The 27,291-nt window shown below is 39.7% G+C and overlaps 1 protein-coding gene across 10 annotated transcripts in view; it reads left to right on the forward strand.

Moving 5' to 3' along the window:
- Positions 1-27,291, forward strand: part of mical3b (microtubule associated monooxygenase, calponin and LIM domain containing 3b) — a 54,120-nt gene that overhangs the window by 12,610 nt on the left and 14,219 nt on the right. For 5 of the 10 annotated variants that reach the window (XM_062994818.1, XM_062994765.1, XM_062994802.1 and 2 more), the window contains exons 6-24: positions 1,408-1,563; positions 3,345-3,445; positions 3,533-3,790; positions 4,191-4,306; positions 4,393-4,519; positions 4,935-5,019; positions 6,028-6,175; positions 6,280-6,476; positions 6,873-6,979; positions 8,239-8,310; positions 8,399-8,578; positions 14,258-14,368; positions 15,207-15,393; positions 17,328-17,422; positions 17,805-18,085; positions 19,763-20,103; positions 20,400-20,477; positions 23,563-24,909; positions 26,040-26,131. In XM_062994818.1, coding sequence (XP_062850888.1) covers positions 1,408-1,563; positions 3,345-3,445; positions 3,533-3,790; positions 4,191-4,306; positions 4,393-4,519; positions 4,935-5,019; positions 6,028-6,175; positions 6,280-6,476; positions 6,873-6,979; positions 8,239-8,310; positions 8,399-8,578; positions 14,258-14,368; positions 15,207-15,393; positions 17,328-17,422; positions 17,805-18,085; positions 19,763-20,103; positions 20,400-20,477; positions 23,563-24,909; positions 26,040-26,131 — 4,079 coding nt within the window. The remainder of the gene's footprint in view (positions 1-1,407; positions 1,564-3,344; positions 3,446-3,532; positions 3,791-4,190; positions 4,307-4,392; positions 4,520-4,934; positions 5,020-6,027; positions 6,176-6,279; positions 6,477-6,872; positions 6,980-8,238; positions 8,311-8,398; positions 8,579-14,257; positions 14,369-15,206; positions 15,394-17,327; positions 17,423-17,804; positions 18,086-19,762; positions 20,104-20,399; positions 20,478-23,562; positions 24,910-26,039; positions 26,132-27,291) is intronic. The other 5 variants (XM_062994772.1, XM_062994832.1, XM_062994824.1 and 2 more) reach the window with 3 other exon arrangements.

The following is a 27,291-nucleotide window of genomic DNA, read 5'->3' on the forward strand; positions in this document are numbered from 1 at the left end:
TTGTTATGGCCAAATGACCGGGCTGAATTATCTCTGTGGGTTTGATTTGTTTCCTGCCTTTCGCCAAATAATTCAGACACACAGCAACCCTGACCTTTTTGGGCTGTTTTTTTTTTCTTCAAAATGTGATCATGTGAATAGGCGCCAAGGTGGAACTGCAGGATATTCCAACAGCGTTGGGATTTGAATCTCAGCTCTGCTAATGGTCGGCTTGGGCCCCATAGCAGACACCATTGGCAGTGCCTGCAAAAGAAACAATTGGCAACTTGTCTGCTGGGTGGGAAAAGACTGGACTAAAAAGGGGGTGGGGGCTTCAATGTTGTGTTAGGACTCTGGTTAGTAGCCCGAGGTGCCTGTACAGAAACCAGAAACGCATGACTGTAAATGCAGAATTCAGTGTGTGACTCTCAGTGAGTGAGACTGGCCTCATGTGTGAATCCACCAAAGTATGGGAAATTAAGAAGTGGTCATGGACTGCCCACAAGTGTATTAGGCAAATATACTCTCCTTGGGCGCGATCAGGGTTCCTAACAGTGGAAGACTAAATGGAGAAAAAGGGAAAATGGCTGGGGACATGTACATTGTTTACTGATCCAACTTCGAACATACAGAGGTTTAAAAAAAAAAACTGCTGGTAATGTCCTGGTATCAAGTACCACAAGTCTTTCTCAGATGTCTTGAGGAGTCCATGTTTTTTATGGGTCAGAGCTGTTAGGTGGGTGGTCCTAATGTATTGGCTCATTCGTGTATATACCTCTGGCTGTAATAAGCTTCTTTGGCCTTGCTTGAAATCTGTCATTATATAAAACAAATTGAAGTCTTTGTCACTTATTTCTAAGGACACCTAGCCTTCCTTTCATTTTACATAAATGCAGCCTCAGCGACACATACAGATACAATAATGACTAATATATTTTAGCAAAAATGTTTTAATCTCAATTCACTTTAGTATTTAAAATGTTCTCACCTTCGAATTCATAATTTCTGCATATTAGCAGTATTAGAAAGGCCATACTGTGCCAGGATCACTGGAAGATTTCAGTTCTGCGAGAAATATTGCAAAATGTTGCATGCAGACTGTGCTTCTGACTGTATTTGTGGTCACAGCTAATGCATAAGCGGGGCTTATTTGTATAGATGTAACCACTTTGTTCTTAAGTATGTTCAAATCTGTTCACGGCTGTATGACAAAACACATTTTGCGCAAATTCAGCTGTTTCTCAACCCAAAGCCAAAAGCGTAGTTCCTCAATTTTTTTGGTTACTGTTTAATTCTGTTTGTGTTTCTCTTACTGCTTACTGTTCACCTGGTATAAATGTGAACAAATGTACTGTAGATATTTAGCACCCATTTGCACCAGCCTTTAATTAGTAATGGAATTACTTTCTCATGCTGTTTATTTAACAGGGTTTCGCAGAAAAGAGTTTCGTGGGAAGTTGGCCATTGCCATCACAGCAAATTTCATCAACCGTAATACCACAGCAGAAGCCAAAGTTGAAGAGATCAGTGGGGTGGCCTTCATCTTTAACCAGAGGTTCTTCCAGGAGCTTCGTAGTGACACGGGTATTGTTCAGCTCTTTATGTATTAAACTTATTGTATTTATTACTGTATCTGTAAAATGTAGATTGCAAATAAATGTATTGTTATTATTTTTTCTGGGTGGTCTTGTGCCACCTTGATACACTGGAAACAAGACAAGAAGCACTCTAATCTAGGGCACTAATTTATCGCAGGGCACCATACACCCATGCATTCACTTCTAGTAGCAAATTTAGGGCACATTTTGATCCGCCTTCTGTATGTGTTTGGTTGGTGGACAGAAGAACTGGAATTATTTAATAATAAACTAATAAAAGGCTTCTTTGTGTCCAGTCCAGACAGTCAGACTTTGTGGTTTTGTCCATTTCCCCCATGACCAAAATCTTGCTTTATTTAGATGGATACTAATAATTTTAGTCACATCTATGCTAGCTGGGTTTTTTGTATATCTATTGTCCCAATTTGCTCCAAATCTAGACATATCCAATTACCAGATCATAATTTGCCTCTACTGCTGCAGACCTCCACTCCTAACCATGGAGGGTTGCAACTGTCACACAGCCCCTTCTACATGTGTGCAGTACCAACACCTACACAAGGCGAGATCAAACAGGGGTCCGTTTTGTGCACAGAGTCATTATCCCCTGTCTGACTGTGCAGGTGCCATCGATGCACCAGCAGAGGTCGTAATTGCAGCAGTAATAAAGAAAGCCTGTTCAGCCCCTGTCCCACCTTTCACAGACACAGCCATTTGTGTGTCTGTATAAGCACCCAGCTGGCTGAAAGCATGCTTACTGTATTACAGGAAGATCTTGTCTGTTGTCTTGACAAAAAGTTTTAACCACCGCAACAAATCAAGTTTAGTTTTTACATACTGTATGTATTCAAACCTGTATTCACAGTTCAGTAATGTAATCAAAGCTACAGACAGCTAAGGTCAAAATTAGCTGTTAAGTAAAATGAGAATTGATTATTTTTCATGTTAATGGTTTTAGTGACTGCAGGAAAAGATGTTTTCATAGAAGTCTTGCCTGTAAAACATTTAGATGCTTTATGCTTTAGATCAGTGGTTATCAACCATGGGGCAAAGGCCCCCTACAGGGCCTCATTGTGCTTAGGGAGGGGTCCTGTTGGACTTTATTGAGACTAAAAAAAGAATCACACGTGATGGGGCAGAAAAAAAAATCAGTAGGCTGTTGGCATATGGGAGATTTCTTGTGTAATATAGATTTATATTAAACTATTTATAGCCTATGTTGGGTATTTGAGAATGGACACATATTTGATTTGCCCACCACAAAAGTGCACAGGTCAACAGTCGGCGACTATGAAGATTCTGATTCAGTTGTTAATGCAGATCCTGCTGAAGTAGCTCCTACTGTTAGTTTACCAGAAGTAAACCCACTACATCAACTAAAATATTAAGATAATATATGTTTATTATGGATTTATTGAATTTCCTATGAGCAAAAACACAATACCTTTTGTCATTCTTGCTGAAAGTGTAAGGATAATATCATAAACTGTGTCAAGGGAGTCCCAAACATTTTTTTGAACACAAAGAACTGCTGCTTTAGATCACATCACTATTTTCAGACTGTCTTCATGAAGATCTTACCTAACAATGCATAGCTTTTTGGTCGCAGAGTTTTTATTATTATTTATCAGACGTGCCGATTTTGTCCTACAGATATAATTTATAAAAAATGCTATTTTCTAAATAGGGCTACTGAGTGTAACTCCACACTAGATTTATTAGTGCTTTTTAATGGCTGTGCTTTCTGTTATTATGTATCTCGTTCAGGTATTGACCTGGAGAACATTGTCTATTACAAGGATGACACCCATTACTTTGTCATGACAGCTAAGAAACAGAGTCTGCTGAAAAAAGGAGTCATACTGCGTGTGAGTTCTCATCTAACAGTTTGTGTGTGAATGAGAGTGTTTGTGTCAGCTATGTGTGTCCCAACTTAGGTATTCGCTTTCCTGCAGGACTATGCAGACACAGAGCTCTTGCTCTCCCGCAGCAATGTGGACCAGAACGCACTGCTGTTATACGCACGAGAGGCTGCAGACTTCTCCACCAACCACCAACTCCCAACGCTAGACTTTGCCATGAACCACTATGGGCAGCCAGATGTTGCTATGTTTGATTTCACCTGCATGTACGCATCTGAGAATGCGGCCCTTGTACGTCAGCGACGAGGTCATGGGCTGCTGGTTGCTCTTGTAGGGGACAGTCTGCTGGAGGTGAGAGGGACAAATTAATCGGTATAAAGTGGTATAAATAATCTTAAGTCCACACTAAGTTGGTTTACAGGACCAATATTAAGTCAAGTCTATCCAAAGAAAATCTAAAAAAGAAGAATTCAAGAAATTCAAATGTACTGTTTACTGCACAATATATTGCTTACTGATCAGTATTACAATATTTGCCTTTTGATATTAATATACTAATATTGCAGAAGCCAGAAATCTGCAAATAAACACTAAGGTTGATAATAATAATATATATATATATTTTTTTGCACATTATAATATTTATTGCACTTGCACTAAAAAATGCCCCAACTGACCCAAAATGTATAAGTAAATAGCATATGTATTACGAAATTATTATTTAAAAAACCCTCCAATATTTCTTCTTTAGCCCTTCTGGCCAATGGGGACAGGAATTGCCCGGGGTTTTCTGGCTGCTATGGACACAGCATGGATGGTTCGCAGCTGGGGACTGGGCACTGCCCCTTTAGAGGTGCTGGCTGAGAGGTAAAAACTGGCCTTTAACCTTCTAGAGTAATTTATTAGGCATACAGCTTTCTGTCTTTTTAATTAATTATTTGTTTAACTTTTAGGGAGAGTGTGTATCGGTTACTGCCTCAGACCACACCAGAGAATGTCAGTAAGAACTACAGCCAGTATAGCCTGGACCCTGCCACCCGCTACCCCAATCTCAGCACACAGATTATTAATGCTGCTCAGGTGGGTGTCAAATTAAAAGAAAAAAAACATAGTGTCAAGCTGCTCAAGCCACTTCTTTAATATTTGGCATAGATACAGTCTCTGAAACTGTGACGATGTGAGTGATGATGGTGGATAACATATTGATCAAATTCTTTTTAATTAGGATCTGTACAAAACAACAGAGCCAACAGATCAGAAGGGGGTCAAACATTCAGACTTTAATAGTTCACTTGATGCATACCCTACGTGCACTGGGTCTGCTTAGCATTTTATACATACCCCATCATACACCATATGCAGTTTACCTGTCTGGAATAATCTGCATGTTTGTAGACTTATTTAATAACTTTTTTGTCACCTGTCTTCATGTGTCCATAATCATTTCATGTCCAATTTGTTTCATTGTATTAAATATAACAATGGTCTCACATAGGTGTGGCATCTCATAGACACAGATGAAGGGCCGGTTTTGGGAATGGTCACAGGCCTGTCTCCAGCATCAAAGCTTCCACACAAAGGTGAACATGGCTTTACACTTTTTATTTTTATGTTTATACTTAAGCTTGGTTGTAATATGTTTGTGTTTTAAAAATTAGCAGGGCATGGCAAAGTTAGAACCCCTCATAAGACAAAATAAACAAAACAGGCGGTGTATATTCCGCTAGCACACCAGTGCTGGGATTCTATAGTCTCCAGATTCGAGTCTTAGCTCTTCTACCTGTCATCTGGGCGCCCCTAGGAGGCACAATTGGCAGTGCCTGCAGCAGAAAAAATTGGCCATTAGTCTGGGTGGGAAAAGAACATCATCTAAAAAGAAGTCAGGGTCTTTGATGTTGTGTAAGGACCATGGTTAGGCACCTGTACAGAAGTGGAGGGACAGGAAGATCAGTGTGTAACTCTCCATGTGCGAGAGTGGCCTTACACGAATTCACCAAAATATGGGCAGATAAGAAGGGGTTGGCGGACTGCACACGCATCGAATGGAGCGTGTGTCAGCCAAATATACCCTCCTTGAATGCGACTGGGGTCCCCAGCAGTGGAAGACAGTGGAAGCTATGCTAAATTGGGAGAAAAGGGGGTCATGATTGATGTGCATAAATAAAATGGTAAAAAATAATAACAACGAAAATGATTGATTAGTATTTCTTTTCACTTTATACTGGTCAGGGTTGCAGCAGGTCCAGTTCCACCGGGAATCATACCCACTTCCAGCCCCCTCCAAAACAACATTGCACTACACTGATACTGGTCAGTGTAGTATAGTGACTCACATAAGGGTAATTTAGAGCAGCTAGTTTACCTTCTACATGTTTTGGGAGGTTTAAGGAAACAAGAGTTCTGAGTGGAAAATTATGATAGGGAGAACATGCAACACTTTTTACAGACAGCAACCTAGGGCAAGGATATGACCCATGTTGCTGTGTAGCTCCCATACTAGCAGCCTCCCTGTGTATGTGATCAGTCTCAACTTAGATGATTGCTGTGTGCGTGTGGGTGTATGTGTGTGTGCTTGCATGTGCATTTAGACTCCACAACTCGTTCGAGTAAACTGCTAGGCTGGTGTCAGGAGCAGACCAAAGACTACAGGGGTGTATGTGTGACTGACCTCACTATGTCCTGGAGAAGTGGTCTGGCCCTTTGTGCTCTCATTCACAGATACAGGCCTGACCTCATGTGAGTTTAAACATCTGTGTGTTGCTCATCAGCAATGTCTTGTTGGCAAAGACCTGTTTTTATTAATCTGTGAGTATATTTTTTTTCTGACTGGGCTCTTGTAGTGATTTTGACTCTCTGGATGAGACTGAGGCTGAGCTGAATAACCAGCTTGCTTTGGACATAGCTGAACAGGAGCTGGGCATCTCACCAATCATGACAGGCCAGGAGATGAGTGAGCTGGAGGAGAGTGACTCCCTCTGCATGGTCATGTACCTCAGTCAACTTCATGACCTTTTCAAAGACACAGTACCACCTAGTGGTGAGGATAACAATTGTTTTATGTCTGCTTAGAAAACTTACATACAGTATGTTGATATGTACAGTACATTCACATCATCAAAGTCTTTGCAATGCAGTTTTGTTTACCAGCTTCCTATTATGAGGACACCCTTTGTATGTTAAGCCAGCATTCATGCATGATTGATGTGCCTGCTAAGACCGCTAAGGACATTTTGAAAAGCTGTATTTGGTGTTATCCCTATGTAATACATTTCCTTTATTTATTTATTTATTTATTTATTTATTTATTTATTCTTAGTAACCAGTAAAGATAGAGGTGGCCCAATGAAATATTAGAGTATATGCTTTTATCTGAATACATTAAGACATGGAACTAATGCATTTAAAGTGGACTGCATTTCCTTTTTTTTCTCAGAAAGTCTAAGTCCTGAAGAGAGAGCTGCTCTGGTTGCCAGCACCAAGTCTCCAATGAGTTTGCTTAACAGGCTGGGACAGAATATGTCACGCAAACGCAACACTAAGGTAGTCTACTTACATGCACAAATACACCCAAAATTAAATGTCCAGTCACATATAATATTATATGGCCAAAAGTATCTAGTCAATCGTTCTAATTATTGATTTCAGATATTATAGCACATGCTAACAAGTATTCACTGATCAGCCATAACATTAAAACCACCTCCTTGTTTTTACACTCACTGTCCATTTTATCAGCTCCACTTACCATATAGAAGCACTTTGTAGTTCTACAATTACTGACTGTAGTCCATCTGTTTCTCTACATACTTTTTTAACCTGCCTTCACCCTGTTCTTCAATGGTCAGGACCCCCACAGGACCACCACAGAGCAGGTATTATTTAGGTGGTGGATCATTCTCAGTACTGCAGTGACACTGACATGGTGATGGTGTCTTAGTGTGTGTTGTGCTGGTATGAGTGGATCAGACACAGCAGCGCTGATGGAGTTTTTAAATACCGTGTCCACTCACTGTCCACTGTATTAGACACTACCATGTAGATGTAAAGTCAGAGACGATCGCTCATCTATTGCTGCTGTTTGAGTTGGTCATCTTCTAGACCTTCTAGACCCCACGGGGCGCTGTTGGCTGAATATTTTTGGTTGGTGGACTATTCTCAGTCCAGCAGTGACAGTAAGGTCTTTAAAAACTCCATCAGCGCTGCTGTGTCTTATCCATTCATACCAGCACAACACACACTAACACACCACCACCATGTCAGTGACACTGCAGTGCTGAGAATGATCTACCACCTAAATAATACCTACTCTGTAGTGGTCTTGTGGGGGTCCTGACCACTGAAGAACAGGGTGAAAGGAGGTTAAAAAGCATGTAGAGAAACAGATGGACTACAGCCAGTAATTGTAGAATTTCAAAGTGCTTTTATATGGTAGATGGAGCTGATAAAATTGACAGTGTGTGTAGAAACAAGGAGGTGGTTTTAATGTTATGGCTGATTGATGTATAAAATGACTGATATGCATCTAACCAGCATAACTGTGCCCCTGTGCACAAAGCAAGGTCCGTGAAGACATGGTTGACTAGTTTCATGTTTAGGAACTCAAGTGGCCTGTGAGCTTATCCCCACTGAACACCTGAATTATGAATTAATTTTGAAGTAGTGAGGCTTGAACTTGCAACCTTCTGATTATTAGTCCAGTACATTAACCATTGAGCTACCGCTGTCCCAAAGAGGGGTTGTCAGGTGTCCACATACTTTTGGCCATACAGTGTAGTTTAACTATACATTATATATGTCAGGAGAAGAAAGAGAAGGATGATGATGGAGTTGGAAAAAGAAGGCGAACAAGCCAATCAGGCCAGCCGGAAGAAGTAAGTTCTTTTCACTGCTTAAGTCTCAGCTAAAACTCATGACTTTTAACGTAGATCATTAAGTTCTTACAAATTATCACCACAATAGGAGGATGTTTCGCCAGATCAGCAAGAACAGCAAACACCACCGCTGTCTCCTGAGTCTGACACAAGCACAGCATCCCTTTTTGGCAGTAGCCAAAGCCGAGTCAAGTCAATGGCGTCCCAGCTACAGGCCAAGTTTGAAGAAAATGCACCCTCAACTTCAGCCGCTGCAGTACGAAGACAGGTATGTGTTTGCATGTTTACTGTGCATGTTCTGTGGCTGTAGCTGATTGTATAGCTAAATATCAGCAATGACCCAGATACATTTCTTTATATTTTATTTGGTTTGATTCAGCTACTTAAATTGCTGATAATAAATAAATGGGTAACTCAACAACAAAAAAACACAATTTAAATAAATGAACCTATCTGTAAGGTAAGGCGCTGAGGTGGCGCAGCGGTAAATTGCGCTAGCCCGCAACTGCTTGGATGCATGGTTCAAATCGCCAGCATTTACATTTTTGGCATTTAACAGAGACTTACAGTACTGTGACAGTACATTATCTAAGCAATTGAAGGTTACAGGCCTTGCTCAAGAACCCAACAGTGGCAACCTGGCAGTGGTGGGGCTTAAACCAGCGATCTTTCGATTACTAGTCCAATACCTTAACCGCTAGGCTACAACTGCCCTGCGGTGCTACCAGCCGGCTGGGTATATACAGACATGACTGACTTTCTGAAGGGGAATGGTCGAGGTGTCCTGTGCAGGGTGTGTTACAGCATTGCGCCCAGTGATTTCAGGAAAACAGGACTCGCCATGACCCTGACGATGATTAGTTTCTTCAAAGTCAGCAGCTATGTAAAAATCAGCAGTTTAGTACTTTATAAGGATAAATAGCCACATTCATTTTGAGGTCTATCAGTATGGTAAATTCTGTCCACAGAACAAATTAAAACCAAGTCAAACATACATCAGGGATCTAAGCATAGACAAGCACAGATCTGAAGCATGAACAATGCCATCTCAAATGCACTAAATTCACCACAGAGCTCAGTATATTCAATTGTTTATTGACATTCTGCCTTTTCAACCTGATCAGGGTTGTGGTGGTTCCAAAGCACCACAACTAGGGTAGTATTACATCTTAAACAGGTCGTTTTTCCATTATAAGGCATCACACACTCTTTTCCACTCTTTCACTCACTAACACCAATTTAGAGTAGCCAATTGACCTACTGTCATGTATTTGATGGTGTGTGGGAGGGTAAACTTAACAGCGAAGACTAGCTTTCACCATTTTTGATCATTTGTACCTTTTAAATCCTCAGCATTGCTAACCGATTTTGTCCGTTTAATTTGCCATGCCTATGCCAGAGTGGTTCCATGCCAAATCTGGAGCAGATTACATCTGCTTCTCACCTTTCTGAACCTCCAGTTGTGTCTGAGGCTTCTACCTCAGCTCCTGCATGGAGACAGGTACATTCTGAAAAACTAGTAAATGTCAGCTTTGGTAATAACAACATTGGTCATTTTATTTAGGTAAGGTAATTTAGTATTTGGAATGCATTTTAATTCGCTCTGTTTAGAAAAAACGCACACAGCAGCAGGAGCTGATGAGCTTTCGCTACAAGGAAATGATCAAAGTGCACTCTCTGCCCAGCAGAACTGACCAGGTGAAGATTTAGTAAATGCTTGGCATAGATCTCTAGCCCTCTAGATCTTACATTTTACAAGCCTAATTCCAAAAAGGTTGGGACACTAGTTTATAGGTTGCTATTCATCAAGATGGATGAGCTGAGACTAAGTTTGTCATCTCAAACATCCATACGGAAAACCTGTGTGATGATAATAACAGAAACTTGGCTTAATCCAGGAATCCATGATGCAGCTGTTGAATTATCAAGCCTCTTAATCCACCTGAGAAACAGAAATGAAGGTGGTTTGTGCATCTATGTAAATATCAGATTTTACACTGCCTTCCAGATTGCTGAAACGTAGACCTTTATCTGCCGTAAGGATTCTTTTTTGTAGTTGTTACAGCTGTGTATATACCACCAGATGCTAATTCTAATCTAGCACTAGGCTACATGATAACGGCTTTAAAACAAAAAACAGAACTACCCAGATGGGGTTTTTATCATTATTGGAGTCTTTAACCACGACACTGTAACAGTTCTCTTTTACATCTGAACCTGTGTTAACAATGTCACCATCAAGAGACACATTCAGGTTTTGCCAAACAGAAAACCAAGGATAAAACTTAGCTTTCAGATCTGGAGACAGACAACTGTACAGTACTGCAAGACATCTGAAGCTAGGCATTAGGGTGGCTAAAAGCTACAAACTAATAACAGCCCCTCACTGACAGAGGATCTAAATAGTTTCTTTGCCTGCTTTGAGACACAAGGGATGGACACTGCTGCTATACCCACACCCACACCAGCTACCAATGTGCACGCTTTTGATGTACAAATGCAGCACATGAGTCGAATCCTCAAATCTGTGAATGTCAAAAAGGCCGCAGGACCTCATTGTATCCCAGAGAGTGTGCTCATTGTATCCCAGAGAGTGTACCTACCAACTGGTGAGGTCTTTAGTAAAATCTTCAACACGTCCTTGTCCCTGGCTACTTTTCCTGCCTTTATGAAGTCATTATTTCCGTGGCCTAAGCAGGCCAACAACAGCTGTCTTAATGATTATAAGCCTGTGGGACTTACATCTACTGTATTATTAAATTCTACAAAAGATTGGTCTTAACCATTTTAAAGCCATCCTCCCTGCAACCCTGGACCAGCTTTAGAATGCTTACAGAACTGAACCATCTGGAACAGCAGGGAACATATTTCAGGATGGTCTTTATTGACTACACCTCTGGATTTAACACCATCACCCCCAGCAGACTGGTCATCAAACTTAACCTTGGTTTCAGATATTCCCTATGCTTGTGAATCAAAGACTTCCTCTTCAGCCACCAAGGTCAAACTTGGCCCCCATTTCTCCTTAAGATTGACCCTCAATGCCAGACACAACAGTGATAGGCTTGATCTCAAATGGGGATAAGACTAAGAAACTCATCATAGATTTTAGGAGACAATGGGTGAGCCTCTCCCCTGTAAACATCAAAGTAGAAAAAGTGGAGAGGGTTTCCAGCTTTAAAGTTTTGGGAATCCATATCACAAAGACTTCATCTGGACCCCAAACATCACTGCTCTGGTCAAAAAAGCCAACTGTGTAATAGAGTTTTAGGTTGCATTTTTTTGATGCAGCAGCAAACTGCGTTAAGTGACAATGGTTTTCTGAGGTACTCCCAAGCCCGTGTAGCCCATATATGTTTATATATAACAGATTTCTATTATTATATAAGCTTCACATACTGTCCCAACTTTTTTGGAATTAGGTTTAAACACTTGTAGTGGGTGGTGACCTAGTTTGTGTGTCTGTGTGCGTTATTGTATAATGTGTTGCAATCCTCTTGTTGTCAAGTATATTTTTAACAATAATGCTTTTTTTCCATGTCTTATCTCTGTCTAACATAGGTACAGCATTTGTGCCATTATCACAGAAATAGTTTTGTCAGTCATATTTATAAGCAAATACACCTAAATTTATAATTCTATTAATGAAATAGTCCATTAATTCTTTAAACAATTTAAAAGGTAGATTTGTCAGACCATAGCACATTTTGCGTCAGCCCAACTTAGATAAGCTTGAGCCCAAAGAAGTTGGTGGCAATTTGTGAATGTTTTTAACATAGGGTCTCCAATTTGCATAGCACTGTCTTAACTTAGCATGTGTTGACAAACAGTGTATACAGGCAATGGATTTCCCAAAGTACAACAAGTTTTCTTAAAGTTTCCCACAGGCCTCTGTGGTTATATTGATTACAGAAGTTGATTTTAATTTTGAAATTAGTCTTTTGCTTACCCTTTCTGCAATTATACCATTACCGGTTATTTATTTACCTTTTTTTTTGCTATGGAAAGATTCAAATCAGGTGTTTTTGCATTAATTAGGAATTCATATATATGTAAACAATGAAAAAGCATAATCAGGTAAAACATTAATATTGTATATTGTGTTAGATGGAGGTTGATTATGTGCAGTTCTCACCAAAATATTTAATCAGGCTTCCTTTAAATGAGCAAATAAATGAGTAAATAAATAAAAACTCAAGGCACGTTTCTAATTGTGTGCATTGATTCCTGAAACTCCAGGTATTTATTATCTGTCCGGTCAATTTTATATCAGTGTGTTTAGTTGGATGTGGATAGACTATCCACATATTAAAAGCACTATATTATTTCATTAATATTGATTGATTTGTTTAAAAGGTTTGTATATCTATTACATTAAGTATGTGTGTGTGGCAATGTGTGTGTGTGTGTGTGCATATGCATTAGTGTGGTGTGTATTGCATTTGTGTGTGTGTGTGCGCCTATTTATGGACTATGTGTGTTTGCTATTACCGACACCAAGGCAGTATGCATGTGATTCAGAATGTTTAACTGATAATTTTCACAAAAAAGAATGATTGTATGAGTTACTAATGAGTGAACTGGAACCTCACAAAATACGACTCCTTTACCCCTTCAACAAGCTTTCCAGACCACCAGTGACTTTGCCCACCAGTGAGCAAGCCAGGAGTGAGAGTGGCAAAGAAACATTGAGGGAAGCAAAAAACACAGCAGAGGGAAGTTTGTCAAGGAAGAAATTTCTTTATTCATCTATAGTCACCACTTCATACCAGTGTTGGAATACAAGGCAGAAATACACCCTGCACTAAGTGTCAATTCAGTGAAATGTCTGAATTGACATTTCATCACAAAATCTGGAGTACTTAAGGCTTTTTAAGAGTGGTTTATTGCGCTAGCCCACCACTGCTGAGATCCAGGTGCTATTGGCCATGGCCAGGCACCTACCCAGAAGCAATTGGCTATGTCTCGGGGGGTGGCCAAAGCCCTGCAGTGGATTGGCTCCCTGTTCTGCCTTGCACCCAGTGTTTTTGCGGATACCAGACCCATCACAACCCTAACCAGGAGTGGTGGTAATTTAAATATCAGTATACCATTTACTGCTTGCGTTGATACAATTAAAGTAATTTGTGGGTGTGTCATTAGCCACTTCATTTAGAATTCCTTCAATTTTCAGATGTTATCTTAGTTGAATTTAACATATTCTCTTCTTTGTGACTTTGCTGTACTTATAATTTACCCTCCTCAGAATGGTACTACACATCTTTCTTGTTGATCTTTAAGCTTCTGTTCAGACTCTTTGTAATTACCTGTACTACACTATATGGCCAACAGTAGTGTGCTGAGGTGTTTCAGCCACACACATTGTGAGCAGGTGTATAAAATGAATGATATGTTTTAAATTAATTGCTTCTTTAGAATGAATGTAAATCCCATGTACAAGAAAATGGTTTAAAATAAATGGTTTGATGAGTTTGCCGTGGATGAACTTCAGTGGCCTGCACAAGCCCTGACCTCAGCCCTTATAAACACATTTGAAAAGATTCATAACTCTGTAAACCATGCCTTTTCATTCAACATCACAGTTTGAACTCACATATGCTTTTCTGACTAAATAAAAACAAATTTTCACATACACACTGCAAATTAAGAGTGTATTATTGTATATGGTTTTGGTAAATTTGGTATCATCTAACCAGAACTTACAGTATGTTCACTCTGAACCCCTTTTAAATGATCTGTGAATATGTTGACTTGTGTATGTGTACAGTGTCTATAGTCAGCACTCAATCAAAAGGAAGCAAGTGCTTAGAGTGCCCGGGATAGAAACAGGGACTCGTAGGCATCAGAATGGCAGGGAGTAAGAAAAGCATGTCATGTTTTTTTATGTCACAATTTGCCATGTCTCATTTTTATTTCAGTTTTCTCTGTTTGCATGTCTTATTGGTAGAAGTACATTAAGATGTACACAGGGGGAGTAAGCTCACTGGCTGAACAGATAGCCAGTCAGCTTCAGAGTCAGCATGCACACTCCAAGCCCCTTCTTGACAGAAAGGAACTGGTAAGCTCTTTAGAGCTGTCAGCTGAATGTACCTAACACCTGGTGTGTGTCTAAACCATTTACCCAATCTTAGTACTAGTACACCAGCTTGACCTACCGTGTGTGTGTGTGTGTGTGTGTGCATACCCCAGTGTGTATGTCAAGCAGCTAACAGAGCCTTACTAGTACACCAGTATGTGTGTTGCCATGTGTGTATATGAAAGAGTTACCAAAGCTCCAGTAGTACACCAGTTTGACTAACCTTATGTGTGCCTATGTGAGTCTATGGGTGTGTCCCTATGTTTATATGTATGTGTTTATTGTACACCAGTTTACATACCCTTGGGTTGTTGTCAGTTACCAGAGCAGTTACCAAAGCTTAAAGCTTCGCTAATACTCCAGTGTTACTAACCTTGTGTGTGTATGTATGTCTTTGTGTGTCTTGCATTGAACACTTTTGCACAAGAAAATCTTCCTTTACTCTTTATTCAAGACTTACCTGATCTGCTAACTTAACCCAAATGGACATTTTTTAATAATAATGTAAGCCTAATTTAACCACTAGGAAACAGTTTTAGACTGAGCACTGGTTTATATTGTTGGTTATATTTTAGGAGTACATCTGACAAATATAAGAAACATTTTAGTATAGGTTGCCAGTTTGGGTCTTTTTTTACTTTGGCAGAGGTACCACTGTTTCATGCAGTGGGTGCTGTTAAGGCAGTTAAACTTCATAAAACTTTTGATAACAATAACACAATAACAATACAATGTGTTGTATATTTTGGCTCAGCAGACTCAAATGCTACATACCTAATCTTAATCAATGTTCCAATGTTTCTTAACCACTGACATGTAGGGCTCTCAGCGAAAGGAATTTCCAGTGAGCGTCGGCGGCAGTGACATCTGTCATTTCTGCACCCGTCGGGTCTATATAATGGAGAGACTGAGCGCTGAGGGCAAGTTCTTTCACAGAAGCTGTTTCCAGTGTGGCCACTGTAGCTCTACACTACACCTCTCCAATTATGCCTACGATGAGCAACAAGGTGTGTATGTGATAAAGATACACTGATCAGCCATTCACTGTCCATTTTATCAGCTCATATAGAAGCACTTTGTAGTTCTACAATTACTGTATGACTGTAGTCCATCTGTTCCTCTGCATGCTTTTTAGCCCCCTTTCATGCTGTTCTTCAATGGTCAGGACCCCCACAGGACCACCACAGAGCAGGTATTATTTAGGTGGTGGATGATTCTCAGCACTGCAGGGACACTGACATGGTGGTGGTGTGTTAGTGTGTGTTGTGCTGGTATGAGTGGATCAGACACAGCAGCGCTGCTGGCATTTTTTTAAATACTGTGTCCACTCACTGTCCACTTTATTAGATACTCCTACCTTGTTGGTCCACCTTGTAGATGTAAAGTCAGAGACGATCTATTGCTGCTGTTTGAGTTTGAGTGGTCATCTTCTAGACCTTAATCAGTGGTCACAGGACCCTGCCCATGGGGCGCTGTTGGCTGGATATTTTTGGTTGGACTATGGTGGACTATTCTCAGTCCAGCAGTGATAGTGAGGTGTTTAAAAACTCCATCAGCATTGCCGTGCCTGATCCACTCAGCACAACACACACTAACACACCACCACCATGTCATTGCCACTGCAGTGCGGAGGATCATCCACCACCTAAATAATACCTGCTCTGTGGTGGTCTTGTGAGAGTCCTGACCATTGAAGAACAGGGTGGAAGCAGGCTTAAAAGGTATGTAGAGAAACAGATGGACTACAGTCAGTAACTGTAGAACTTCAAAGTGCTTCTATATGGTAAGTGAAGCTGATAAAATGGACAGTGAGTGTAGAAACAAGGAGGTGGTTTTAATGTTATGACTGATAGGTATATATATATATATATATATATATATATATATATATATATATATATGTGTGTGTGTGTGTGTGTGTGTGTGTGTGTGTGTGTGTGTGTGTGTGTGTGTGTGTGTGTGTGTGTGTGTGTGTGTGTGTGTGTGTGTGAGTGTGTGGTGGTCATTTCATGACTGTCAGTGTTTTATCAGCTATCTTTCTCTCTAATATGATTTCACTGCATTAGCAATGTGCTTGGCATTGCTATCATGCAAAAAACATTTAACCATTCCCAATCAGAAGCTTTCCAGAAGATAGTGTAGAACATACTTGATGCATGAAGTGTAGAAGATGACTATGTTGTACCTGGGAACAAATTATTTTAATACACTAGATGTGGCCATATTATTTTATGCTGCTGTCTCTAAACTTTTCCACTACAGTTGACCAGGGCAGCCCAAGGAGGACAGAAGAAATGACAGATAGGCTTGTTGAAAAGATATTGTGTCATCTTTTAAAACTACTGAGCCCAGTTTACTGACAACAGTCTTTTTAAGCAGTTTGTGTGTGTATGTGTGTGTGTGTGTGTGTGTGTGTGTGTGTGTGTGTGTGTGTGTGTGTGTGTGTGTGTGTGTGTGTGTGTGTGTATGTGTGTATGTGTGTGTGTGTGTGTGTAAATTATTCTAATGAACATATTTATGGACATATTAATGGTCACTTAACACTTTTTGCTCAATAGTTAAGGCATTGTATGTCTTTGGGTGTAGTAGCTTGGGGCAAAGCTCGTTCCTTTTAGACAAATTGCTCTGTTGTTTTTATTCGTTAGTCCTAAGATCTAACATTTTAGAAAGAACAGAGAGTGTACTGTTGGTCACAAGTAACACTTTTATAAATGCACTCTCCAGCCCTTGGCAACAAGTTATTTAGATAAATTTTTTAAGGATAAAGCTTGACAGACTACAAAAAATGTTCAGCTAATAGATTCTCTCTGGTCACATGGGTTCTGGGATTTGAAAGTTTAAAAAGAGGGGGTATGGGCAGCCATTTGTCAGCAATTTAAATACAGCTTTCTTGCACTCAGTATCAAAGACTTAATTCTCTATATTCTTTTTGTTTGGGTAGGGAAATTCTACTGTAAGCAGCACTACAGCTACAGACTGGCCGTGATGACTCAGAGGAAGACACCAGCTCCAATCACAGCATCGCATCCTTCACAGGTTCAGCACTGACACTGTGCTAATAATTCTGTGGTTTTGCAGGACCTACATTTAAAATCCTGGTCTATATTTTAAAATGTATTTACATTTTTATATAGTTCATCTTCATCAACCCAATTGCTGCAAATACTGCTTATATGATGGGTCACAAAGATGATTTTTCTTTAAATAAATGCACATTTATCTGAATTTAACTGTTACCTTTGCCATTTACCTTCCTGTCTAAAAAGTATTTGTAAAGGTACTTTCGTCAAAATTTTATTATATTACTCTATTAAATTGCATGACAATATCTAAAGAAGAAAATAAAACAGAACTGTTAAAACAATGTGTTCACAGTAAAATGTGGTTATCTCTATTTTAATGCTTTGGCTCACTGCAGCAGGCATCACCTGACCCTTCTTCCGCTCACCTGTCTATCTCATCCACTATAACTGTGGAAGTGGTTCCTCCTCCTGGTGACCAATCCCCCAGCACACCTCCAGACGTGCCATATGGACTGGCGAAGCAGCTGGGTGGCACTCCTGAGCGCATTGCATTGGAAAACTACAAACCGTGCTTGCAGGAGCTGGGCAGCCCACTGCTGGAGGTACCTGAGGAGACTCTTGCTCAGCATAACCTTAGTCAGAGCCTTCAGGAGAAAGGAGCTGAGGAACAGTCCAGGTATCACACATACTCACATATATTTTTTGTCTGTTGTCATGTGTACAAGTCAAATATATACAGGCATAACATTATGACCACTGACAGGTGAGGTGAATAACACTGATTATCTCATCATCACGGCACCTGTTAGTGGGTGGGATATATTAGGCAGCAAGTGAACATTTTATCCTCAAAGTTGATGTGTTAGAAGCAGGTAAAATGGGCAACCGTAAGGATTTGAGGCCAAATTGTGATGGATAGACAACTGGGTCAGAGCATCTACAAAACTGCAGCTCTTGTGGGGTGTTCTTGGTCTGCAGTGGTCAGTATCTAACAAAAGCGGTCCAAGGAAGGAACAGTGGTAAACTGGTGACAGGGTCACAGGTAGCCAAGTCTTATTGATGCACGTGGGGAGTGAAGGCTGGCCCATGTGGTCCGATCCAACAGACGAGCTACTGTAGCTCAAATTGCTAAAGAACTTAATGCTGGTTCTGATAGAAAGGTGTCAGAATACACAATATTAGAAAGGTGGTCATAATGTTCTGATCGGTGTATAAAGGTTTTTTTTTTAAGTGAGCTCTAATGTGGTGCAAAAGAAAATCATTCACCATACCATTGCAAATTTAGTCCCTGGTGAGGCCAAAGCCAGCCATGGGCAGAAGTTTACTTTTCTGCTGTATCAGTCAGGAATTAATGCCATGTCTATGCATGTTGATCTGCCTAGTGATGCTGCATGATCTATATTTCAAAATCTGTGATGTCTGGTTTGACTTTTAGAGGCATAATTTTGCAAGTACTTATACTCCCACATTAAGGTAAAAATTTGTTAAGAAGGGAAATCAAAAACAAATAAATTGGGAGGCAAATGTTCTTTGATTTTTTAAAAGTATAAAACATTGTGAGATTTTAGTGTTCTATGGTAAACCTATAATTACAATTGTACTTTTTATTTATTTTTAAAATGTAGTTTATTGTCTTGAAGTAAACAACAGCCAAATAGAAAACATTTAAAATAACCAATGCAACCAATGCATCTTTTTGGAAGGAAACCAGTCACCTGGATTTAAAAAAAGTATAATTTATCACACATCACATGTTTGTCACTTACTCACTCACTGAGTAATGAGTAATTTACATACAGAGACATTTATATAGTAACCTGTCCAAACATATGGAGGTGGGAGGAAAGCGCAGTTCCCCAAGTAACCTGTGAACACTTAAAAAACAAGTCCCAATGTGTATTGAGAACAAGAACATGGGATTCCAGATTCAGAGAGATGTCCAACCTGCTGCTCCGATAGAACCACTTAGATTTAAACCCTGGATCCCTGGATCGCCAGGTCTGAGCGGTTGTGGACTAGCACTACCAATGATGAAGTGTCGATGGCATTCTATACTGCTGTGCCACCTGAGTGTCTAAAGGTCATACCTTATTTACCTAATGTAATTTACCGTCCCAACTTGTATTTATGCATATTAAGTGTTTTGTAAAATAAACTGCCTTCATGTGCCTTGTCTTTGACTGATACAAAGAAATGTTCTTGTTTCACGCTTATGAAAGTAATTTTGACTGTCCCACTCTCCATTTCTCTCTCTCTCTCTCTCTCTCTCTCTCTCTCTCTCTCTCTCTCTCTCTCTCTCTCTCTCTCTTTCTCTCTCTGTCTTTCTCTTTCTTTTCCTCTTGCCTTTTTTAAGTAGTTCAGAATCAGAACTAGAAGAAGATGAAGAGGAGCCACAGGCTGAAATTTCTGGTGTGAGTGAGCTGAACTGCAGGGAAGATCTAAATGAAAAGGAGGAGGAGGAGGAAAAACAGGATGTTACTAGAGTCGAGGAAGATGATGAGAAAAAGCAAGGAATAGAAGAGGAAAAAAAGGACGTTACTAAAGTCGAGGAAGATGATGAGAAAAAGCAAGGAATAGAAGAGGAAAAAAAGGACGTTACTAAAGTCGAGGAAGATGATGAGAAAAAGCAAGGAATAGAAGAAGAAAAACAGGACGTTTCTGGAGATGAGGAGGAGGAATTGGAATCCAGTGATGGTAGGAAGGTTTTGCATCTCTTTGGATGTGTTCTAGTTGTTTCAGTGATTACTGTGTGAAACAGTACAGTGTACACAGTTTGTTAATTGTGCAAGATTAGTTTCAACCAAAGCCACCAAGTAGATGCTGTAACTATCTCTGGTTTTAGTTTTATACTTTCTCTCTTTAATATATTTGTGTACACACTGACGTGTGTCATACACATGTCTGGATGTCTGGATGAGTGTTACACAATCTTGTGTGTGTGTGTGTGTGTGTGTGTGTTTGCATCTAACTATTTAAATGTGTGTAACTAGAGGGCGAATACAGCCCTTGGGACAAGGAGCTGCTATTAGGGGTGTGGATACATGAAGAAGAGGCAGGTGGGATTAAAGGTAGCACTGCTCCCTGATATCATTTTAAGTTTTTTTATTTCACTTTAAAGTCATCACTTCAGATGTTCATGTTCCCAAGCATGAAAGGTTTCCTTATATTGTGGTTTAATTTTTTTACTTTTATGCTTTGAAAAGAATAATGTGCATACCATCTCTTGCTTCTCACAATATGCATGTTTGACAAAAATGTTTCTACTGTGGAAAGATTTTAAGAAACAATGTTGTTTTTCCCCCAAAACTCACATTTTGGGCACATTTTGATAAAAAAATTCAGGGCTTTAATAGTTATTTACATGCAGTTTTCAACAGATACTTAATTGACAGATACTTAAACAGACAATTTATGGACAAAAGTATTGGGACACCCCGATTCAAATTTTTGAATTACACACACATACATACACATATTGATGTTTTCAGACCCCCCTCTAATATTTAATAGAGGACAGGGAGAACATGAAACACAACACATTAATTAAAACTTTATTAGTTGAAGGAAAAGTGTTATGCAATTCCCCTCAGCGTAACAACTGTTATTTGCAGCTTTTATCAATAACAACTGAAATCAACAATTTAGATAACTGGAGATTAGTATTTTATATGATTGAGATCCTTGAACTGAATGAACTGACTATTTAAGATCCAGCCATGTCAATATGGTTCAAGTCAAGACCTTGACTAGGCTGCTCCAGAACCTTCATTTCGCTTCTTTTAAATTATTTAAAGATAGCCTTCCTCTTGTGATTTGGATAGTTGTGTTATTGCATAATTTAATTGCCCCTGAGCTTCAGATAAGGTGGTCAGGCCAAAAGCAGCAAAGCAATCGTCTTCACCAGGGTTTTTTAACTGGGTCAACTGCGACCCAAAAAAAATAGGTCACAGAGAAAAACAATAATATTTAAATAAAATTGTATGCTAATGTCTCCTTGTAAAGGCTTTATGTTTACATCTTGTAAACCCCAGTGGGACCAGATTGTACAGAGCAGAACACAGAGAGTTCAGATGCATTGTTTATGTTGCCTGGTTTACTTAAAAAATCATCAGTGTGTTGCTTGATATAAAGATTTGAAAAACCCTGCCCTACAACACCACCACCATGTTTAACTGTTGATATAAAGGTAATACTGTGGACTGCTGTTTTAACTTTACACCAGATTTAACGGGACCCATGTCTATTAAATGTTTATCTTGTGTGACATCCTGGATGATCTATTCATGCACTCTTGGAGGGATTTTGGTAGGCTGGCTACATAAGGGAAGATTTACCACCGTTTCATTTTTTTTTCCCTCTGGAGACAGTAGCTCTCACTGTGGTTTGCTAACATCCCAAATGGCTTTGTAACTTTGTAATAGACTGACATATTTTGAAATCATATCTTCTTTAAAATATATTTTGATTGCAGGGAATTGTGCTGCTTGGTCACACATTTTAGCATATGGTCGCTGTCCGATGAAAAACATGTATCTCCAAAACTCCAACTTTTCAGGAGAAGGAAAAAACTTTTTCCCCTGACAGTAAGAATAATAATAATAAATAATAATAAATTTTATTTATAGGCGCCTTTCAGGACTCTCAAGGACACCGTACATAAAAGAATAAACATACAAACAGCATAAAACAGCAATAAAAACAGGGAAAGAATTTAAAAAATATATATAGTCAAGAGAACAGGCTAAAGACTATATGCTGTCCTAAACAGGTGAGTTTTGAGGCGTGATTTAAAAATATCTAGAGAGTCAATATTACGAATGTCTGGTGGGAGGGAGTTCCAGAGACGGGGGGCCGAACGGCTAAAAGTTCTAGACCCCATGGTAGTCAAACGGGCTGGAGGGACAGTAAGACTAATGGATAAGGAAGATCTAAGGGTCCGGCTGGGTCTATTTATGTGAAGGAGCTTGGTGAGATATGGAGGAGCAAGGTGATTGATAGCCTTAAAAGTGAGCAGTATAAGTTTATAGTCAATGTGAAATTTAACAGGGAGCCAGTGGAGCTGTTGAAGAACGGGGGTGATGTGATGAATGGATGGGGTTCTAGAAATGATACGGGGAGCAGCATTCTGAACTAGTTGTAGCTTATGGAGGGACTTGAGGGGGAGACCAAACAGAAGAGAATTGCAGTAGTCCAAATGGGATGTGACCAGGGAGTGGACCAGAATGGCAGTATTGTCAGGAGTGAGGGAGGGACGGAGACGGTTAATATGACGAATATAAAAGTATGCAGACCGAGTGATGTTATTTATGTGAGTTTGGAAAGACAAAGTGCTATCAAGGACGACACCCAGACTCTTTACCTGAAGGGAGGGGGAAACAAGAGTGTTGTCAATGGGAATAGAGAAACTGTCTACTTTTGCAAGGACAGATTTAGAACCTCTAATTCCTGTAATTAAGTAATAGTGCTAACAAACCACAGATAGTGCAATTTATATACAATTCAGCACATAAATACACCAAGTTTCTTTTGGTGAATTAGAAAAAGCATGTCCAACTTCCTGCACAACCTGTTTTGTGTTCTTTTAAATACTGCCGATATATAACATTGCAGGGTAGTGATTAAGCCTAGTTGTGTCTAGTCAAATTGAACTCAGTAGTAAATTAAATTTAGTTCATTGGTTGATTAAGTAAATATGAAGGCAATTACAAAGTACTCATAGGGCTGGTTGGTCTTGTGTAACATTGTTTATTTTAATAACTGAAATGATTATTCAGAAACACTATTTTGTGTTTAATCAGGTTGTGTAATATAAGATTTGGTTTAAATATCTGATATAATTATGTTTGTCAAATATACAAAAACAATTACATTAAAATGTGGCAAAAACTTTGCATAGAAGCATTGAACACTAGTCAAAATCAAATCTAGGAATTGTGAAGTTCTTGTTCCAGAACAGTTAGTTCATCAAAAGGTTCTGCAATCTGTCTGGAATTCAATATCTTCACTTTGAGTTCATTCCCATACATTATTCTCATCTGCTTCTTGGCTGTGATGTGGCACTACTGATGTTTGTTCTGTATTCTGTATTGTCAATGTTATATTTTTATGATTTTTTAATTCTCTTCTAACCAAATGTATCTTTTACTTGCCCAGAATCTTTTGTGGAACACTCTGATGATCCAGAACTAAAACATCTCTTGGAAAGTTCTTGTGGCCTAGAAGATAAGAAAGTCTCTATACCTATAGAGGCCCAGCCTTCTTTTAGAGACTGTTCTCTTTCCTTAGAAAGCACACACACACCTCAGAAAGATTCCATACCCATCTATACCCTGACATCAAACTTGCCTGTGACACCAGTGGACCCATCCGCTAAAAGGACAGAGGTTATTGGGGAATTCTGGCTGAAAAGTGCAGAGATCAGAAAGAGTTTGGGGCTAGCATCAGTGCCTTTGGTTGATGAACAAAAGAAGATGGACAGCACATCCATACAAAGTTCTTGCACTGCTGACACGTTTTATGTTTCTGCTACACACACACCATCTGTCTATACATCTGCATCTGACTCACCTTCACACACTCCTCATAAAAGTGACTTAAGCAGCCAAACCTCAGGTACACCAACTCAGAGCATATGCACTCGCAGCACGGAGATGTCTTCTCAGCCTGATATTGAAAGTGCCACCACACATGTCTTAGGTGGCACACCATACAGCAGCAGCTCAGAAACTCCAGAAGTACATAGACCTGACAACACTATGAAGAGTCATGTTATAGAAGAGAATAGTGCAATGGCTCCCAAATCCTTCAGTACTGAAACCCCTCACAGAGTGTCAGGCCTTTTGACCCCACCCTTTACTCCTCCTGTAGCTAGGCAGGACATGAACTCTTCAAATGCATTCCAAGAGAGAGAGGTTTTGATAAGTTCTGGGTCCTGTGCTGTCCTTCTAAAAAGAGATTTACAAAAGTCTGGCCTAAACAGAGCTCAAAGTCTCCCTACGGATGAGGTGGAGGTCTTATACGATGGTCTGTCAGACAATGCGGACAAAGAACATCCCTGCCCTGCTACTTCCTCCCAGCTGCCATTCAGTCCTAGTGTCATGAAGCACAGCACATCCAGCTTTCTCAGCAAAGCCTCCACCCCTCCACCACACTATGCCAAAAAAGACAGGAGTGAGCTGGAAGGAAGGAGGACACTATCGGAGGCCCCCATGCAGGTGGCTAGGACTGAAGCCAGGCAGTGGAAATCAGAGATCGAGCCATTGGCTGAGGAGAGGAAGACGAAGCATAGCTCATTGTTTTCACCACAGAAGAGCAAAAAGAGCCTCGGGGTGGATGGGGAAAGGCAGCAGGAATCAACCAGACACAAGTCCCTGTGGAAAAGTGTCTTTTCCGGGCATAAGAAGGATAAGAAGAAAAGGGAGATGGAATCAGTATCCACCACTCTGCCAAACTCTGAGAACCTTGAGAACAGGAAGAGAACATCTTGCCTTAGCAGAACAGGTAAGAAACTAAAGGAGATAAATATATGGTTGAAATAGTGGATGAGTGACCTGCTGTCAGGACTTGCATGTGGCACAACAGGTAGCGATTGCTTTATCATTAGAAGCTCACAAGCTTAAATGCTAAGAAGTCTGCTCCCGTATATAGGGGTCACCACAGTGGATCTGGTCCACATACCACATTTGGTCCAGTTTTTACACTGGATGCCCTTTCTGACACAATCCTCCTGTTTCTGTCTTGGTTTGGGACCAGCACTGACAGCACAATGACAAGTGCACCTTGTCATGCACCTTGTCCCAATGGCTAGACTGGGACTTTTAGTCCTTCCCCAGCCTCTCAGACATTAGCCAGTCATGTCCATGCAGACGCCCAACTAGCCGATAGCACCTCTGATATTTGAACCCTGGTTGCTCAGATCTCAGCAGCAGTGGGTTAGTGTTCTTGGTGCACTTTACAGCTGTGTCACCCAAGCGCCCAGCTGACAACAAATTTTAAAAGAAATTACGTTCTTCTTTTTCCTGTCGATCAAGGCAACACTTTCCAGTCTTGACCTTCTATGTGCTTAAGTATACAGAACACAGTGAGTAGCACTGTCACCTCAAAGCAAGCAGGTCCTGGGTTCGATCCCCAGGTGGTGCGTTCAGGGCCTTTCTGTGTGGAGTTTGCCTTTTCTCCACATGTCTGTGTGGGTATCCTCCGGGAGCTCCAGTTTCATCCCACAGTCCAAAGACATGCAAGTGAGGTGAATTGGAGATACAAACTACCTGTCCTGTCATGAATGTAACCAAAGTGTGTAAAACATGATGTCAAAATCCAAATAAAATAAATGAATGAATGAATAATACAGAACACATTGGTGTTCTCCAAGCACATATGTCCAACTTGGAGGAATTAACGTTTTAAGTTATGAGTTAATGTTGTTGGATAAATATTCATGTCTTGTAGCATATGCTAGCCCTCACAGGACATGTGGTAGTTGGTAGCTGTCATAGTGAGAGGGACTTAGACAAGTAAGTTTAAAGAACAATTATGTACAAATAAGAAAAGATGCACACTGAATCATTAATGCTAAACGTGTGCTTGCAGCAAGACACTTAACAAATACAACAGATTTTTTTGCTCTTTTTCAGACCTGTCCTCAATGAAAACCCTGAGCTTCTCTGAAGACAGAGACCTGCAGTGCTGTGGTGCCATGCTAGAGAGATCTCCACTTAGATCTCAGGTAAAAACAAAATACCCTTTTTCCTCATTCTTGTCTTCATTTTCTTACATTTGCTTCAGCTCATCTTTTCCTTTTATTTTTGTTCAGTTGTTCATACTTCCTATTTGCCCCCCTTTTCTTTTTTTCTTTCTCTTTTTTCCTTAATTTTCTTTTTATTTTCCTACTTTCTCTTATTCCCTCCTCTCTCCTTCCTTACTTTCTCCAACTTCTTTTTTGTCTTATTTCAATTCTTGCCTTCCTTTCTACCTTCTGTCCGTCTGACCCTCCAGCCTTCATCCTTGACTTTCCCTTTTTTCTCTCCTTCTTTCTTCTTGTTTTTTTTTTTCACTTCTATTTATACATTATATTTTATAATTTTATATTTATTTTATCCATCATGTTTCCCTTATTTTCAATTTTTTTGTTCTATTTTTTGGTTTTTTTCTTTTACTTTTTTCCTTTGCTTTGTGTATGTAATCTTTTGTCTTTTATTCAGTTATATTTTCTTCTCTTTATATTCATAATTTTCTTGAAGGAAAATTAGCATCTACAATTCTAAAAACACAAACATAATTATTAATGTGTGAAGATTGCATGCTCTCCCTGTGTCTGCGTGGGTCTCCTCTGGTTTCTTCTGACAAGTCCAATGACATGCAGTCAGGCTAATTGGAGCTACTAAAAATGTCCCTATGTATGAGTGTGCGTGTGTGTGTGTGTCTGCCCTGTGATAGACTGATGACTTGTCCAATGTGTTTTCTACCTTTTTCTCACCCAAACCAGGATAAAGCAATGGTAAAAATACAGTGAATAAATGAATAAGTGAATGAATGAATGTAGTATTATCAGATTATGAACATTACATGTCTGTGACACAATGAGCCTGGCCTAAGTAATTACTATTAGGTACAGCTATACTGTATTTTGTACCAACACCCATTAGTTGTTGTTAGTGGTCCACATGTAAGTGGGTCAGTGACAAATAAGATTTACTTTACTTTTACTTTACTTTTAATAAGATTTGTCCAACAAGACAATCTTGTGTTTTTACTGACTAAAATACTTCTAAAGCACCTCTTTTTGACTAATAAAGTCATACATACTTTATAGTCATTGGATATAGGAATGCAAAGTATTTTAAAGGAAATTTGTTAATAATTTCTGTTAACATAAAAGTGCATTTA

The sequence above is a fragment of the Trichomycterus rosablanca genome, chromosome 1 (assembly GCF_030014385.1).
Source record: "Trichomycterus rosablanca isolate fTriRos1 chromosome 1, fTriRos1.hap1, whole genome shotgun sequence".
NCBI classification, from domain to species: Eukaryota; Metazoa; Chordata; class Actinopteri; order Siluriformes; family Trichomycteridae; genus Trichomycterus; species Trichomycterus rosablanca.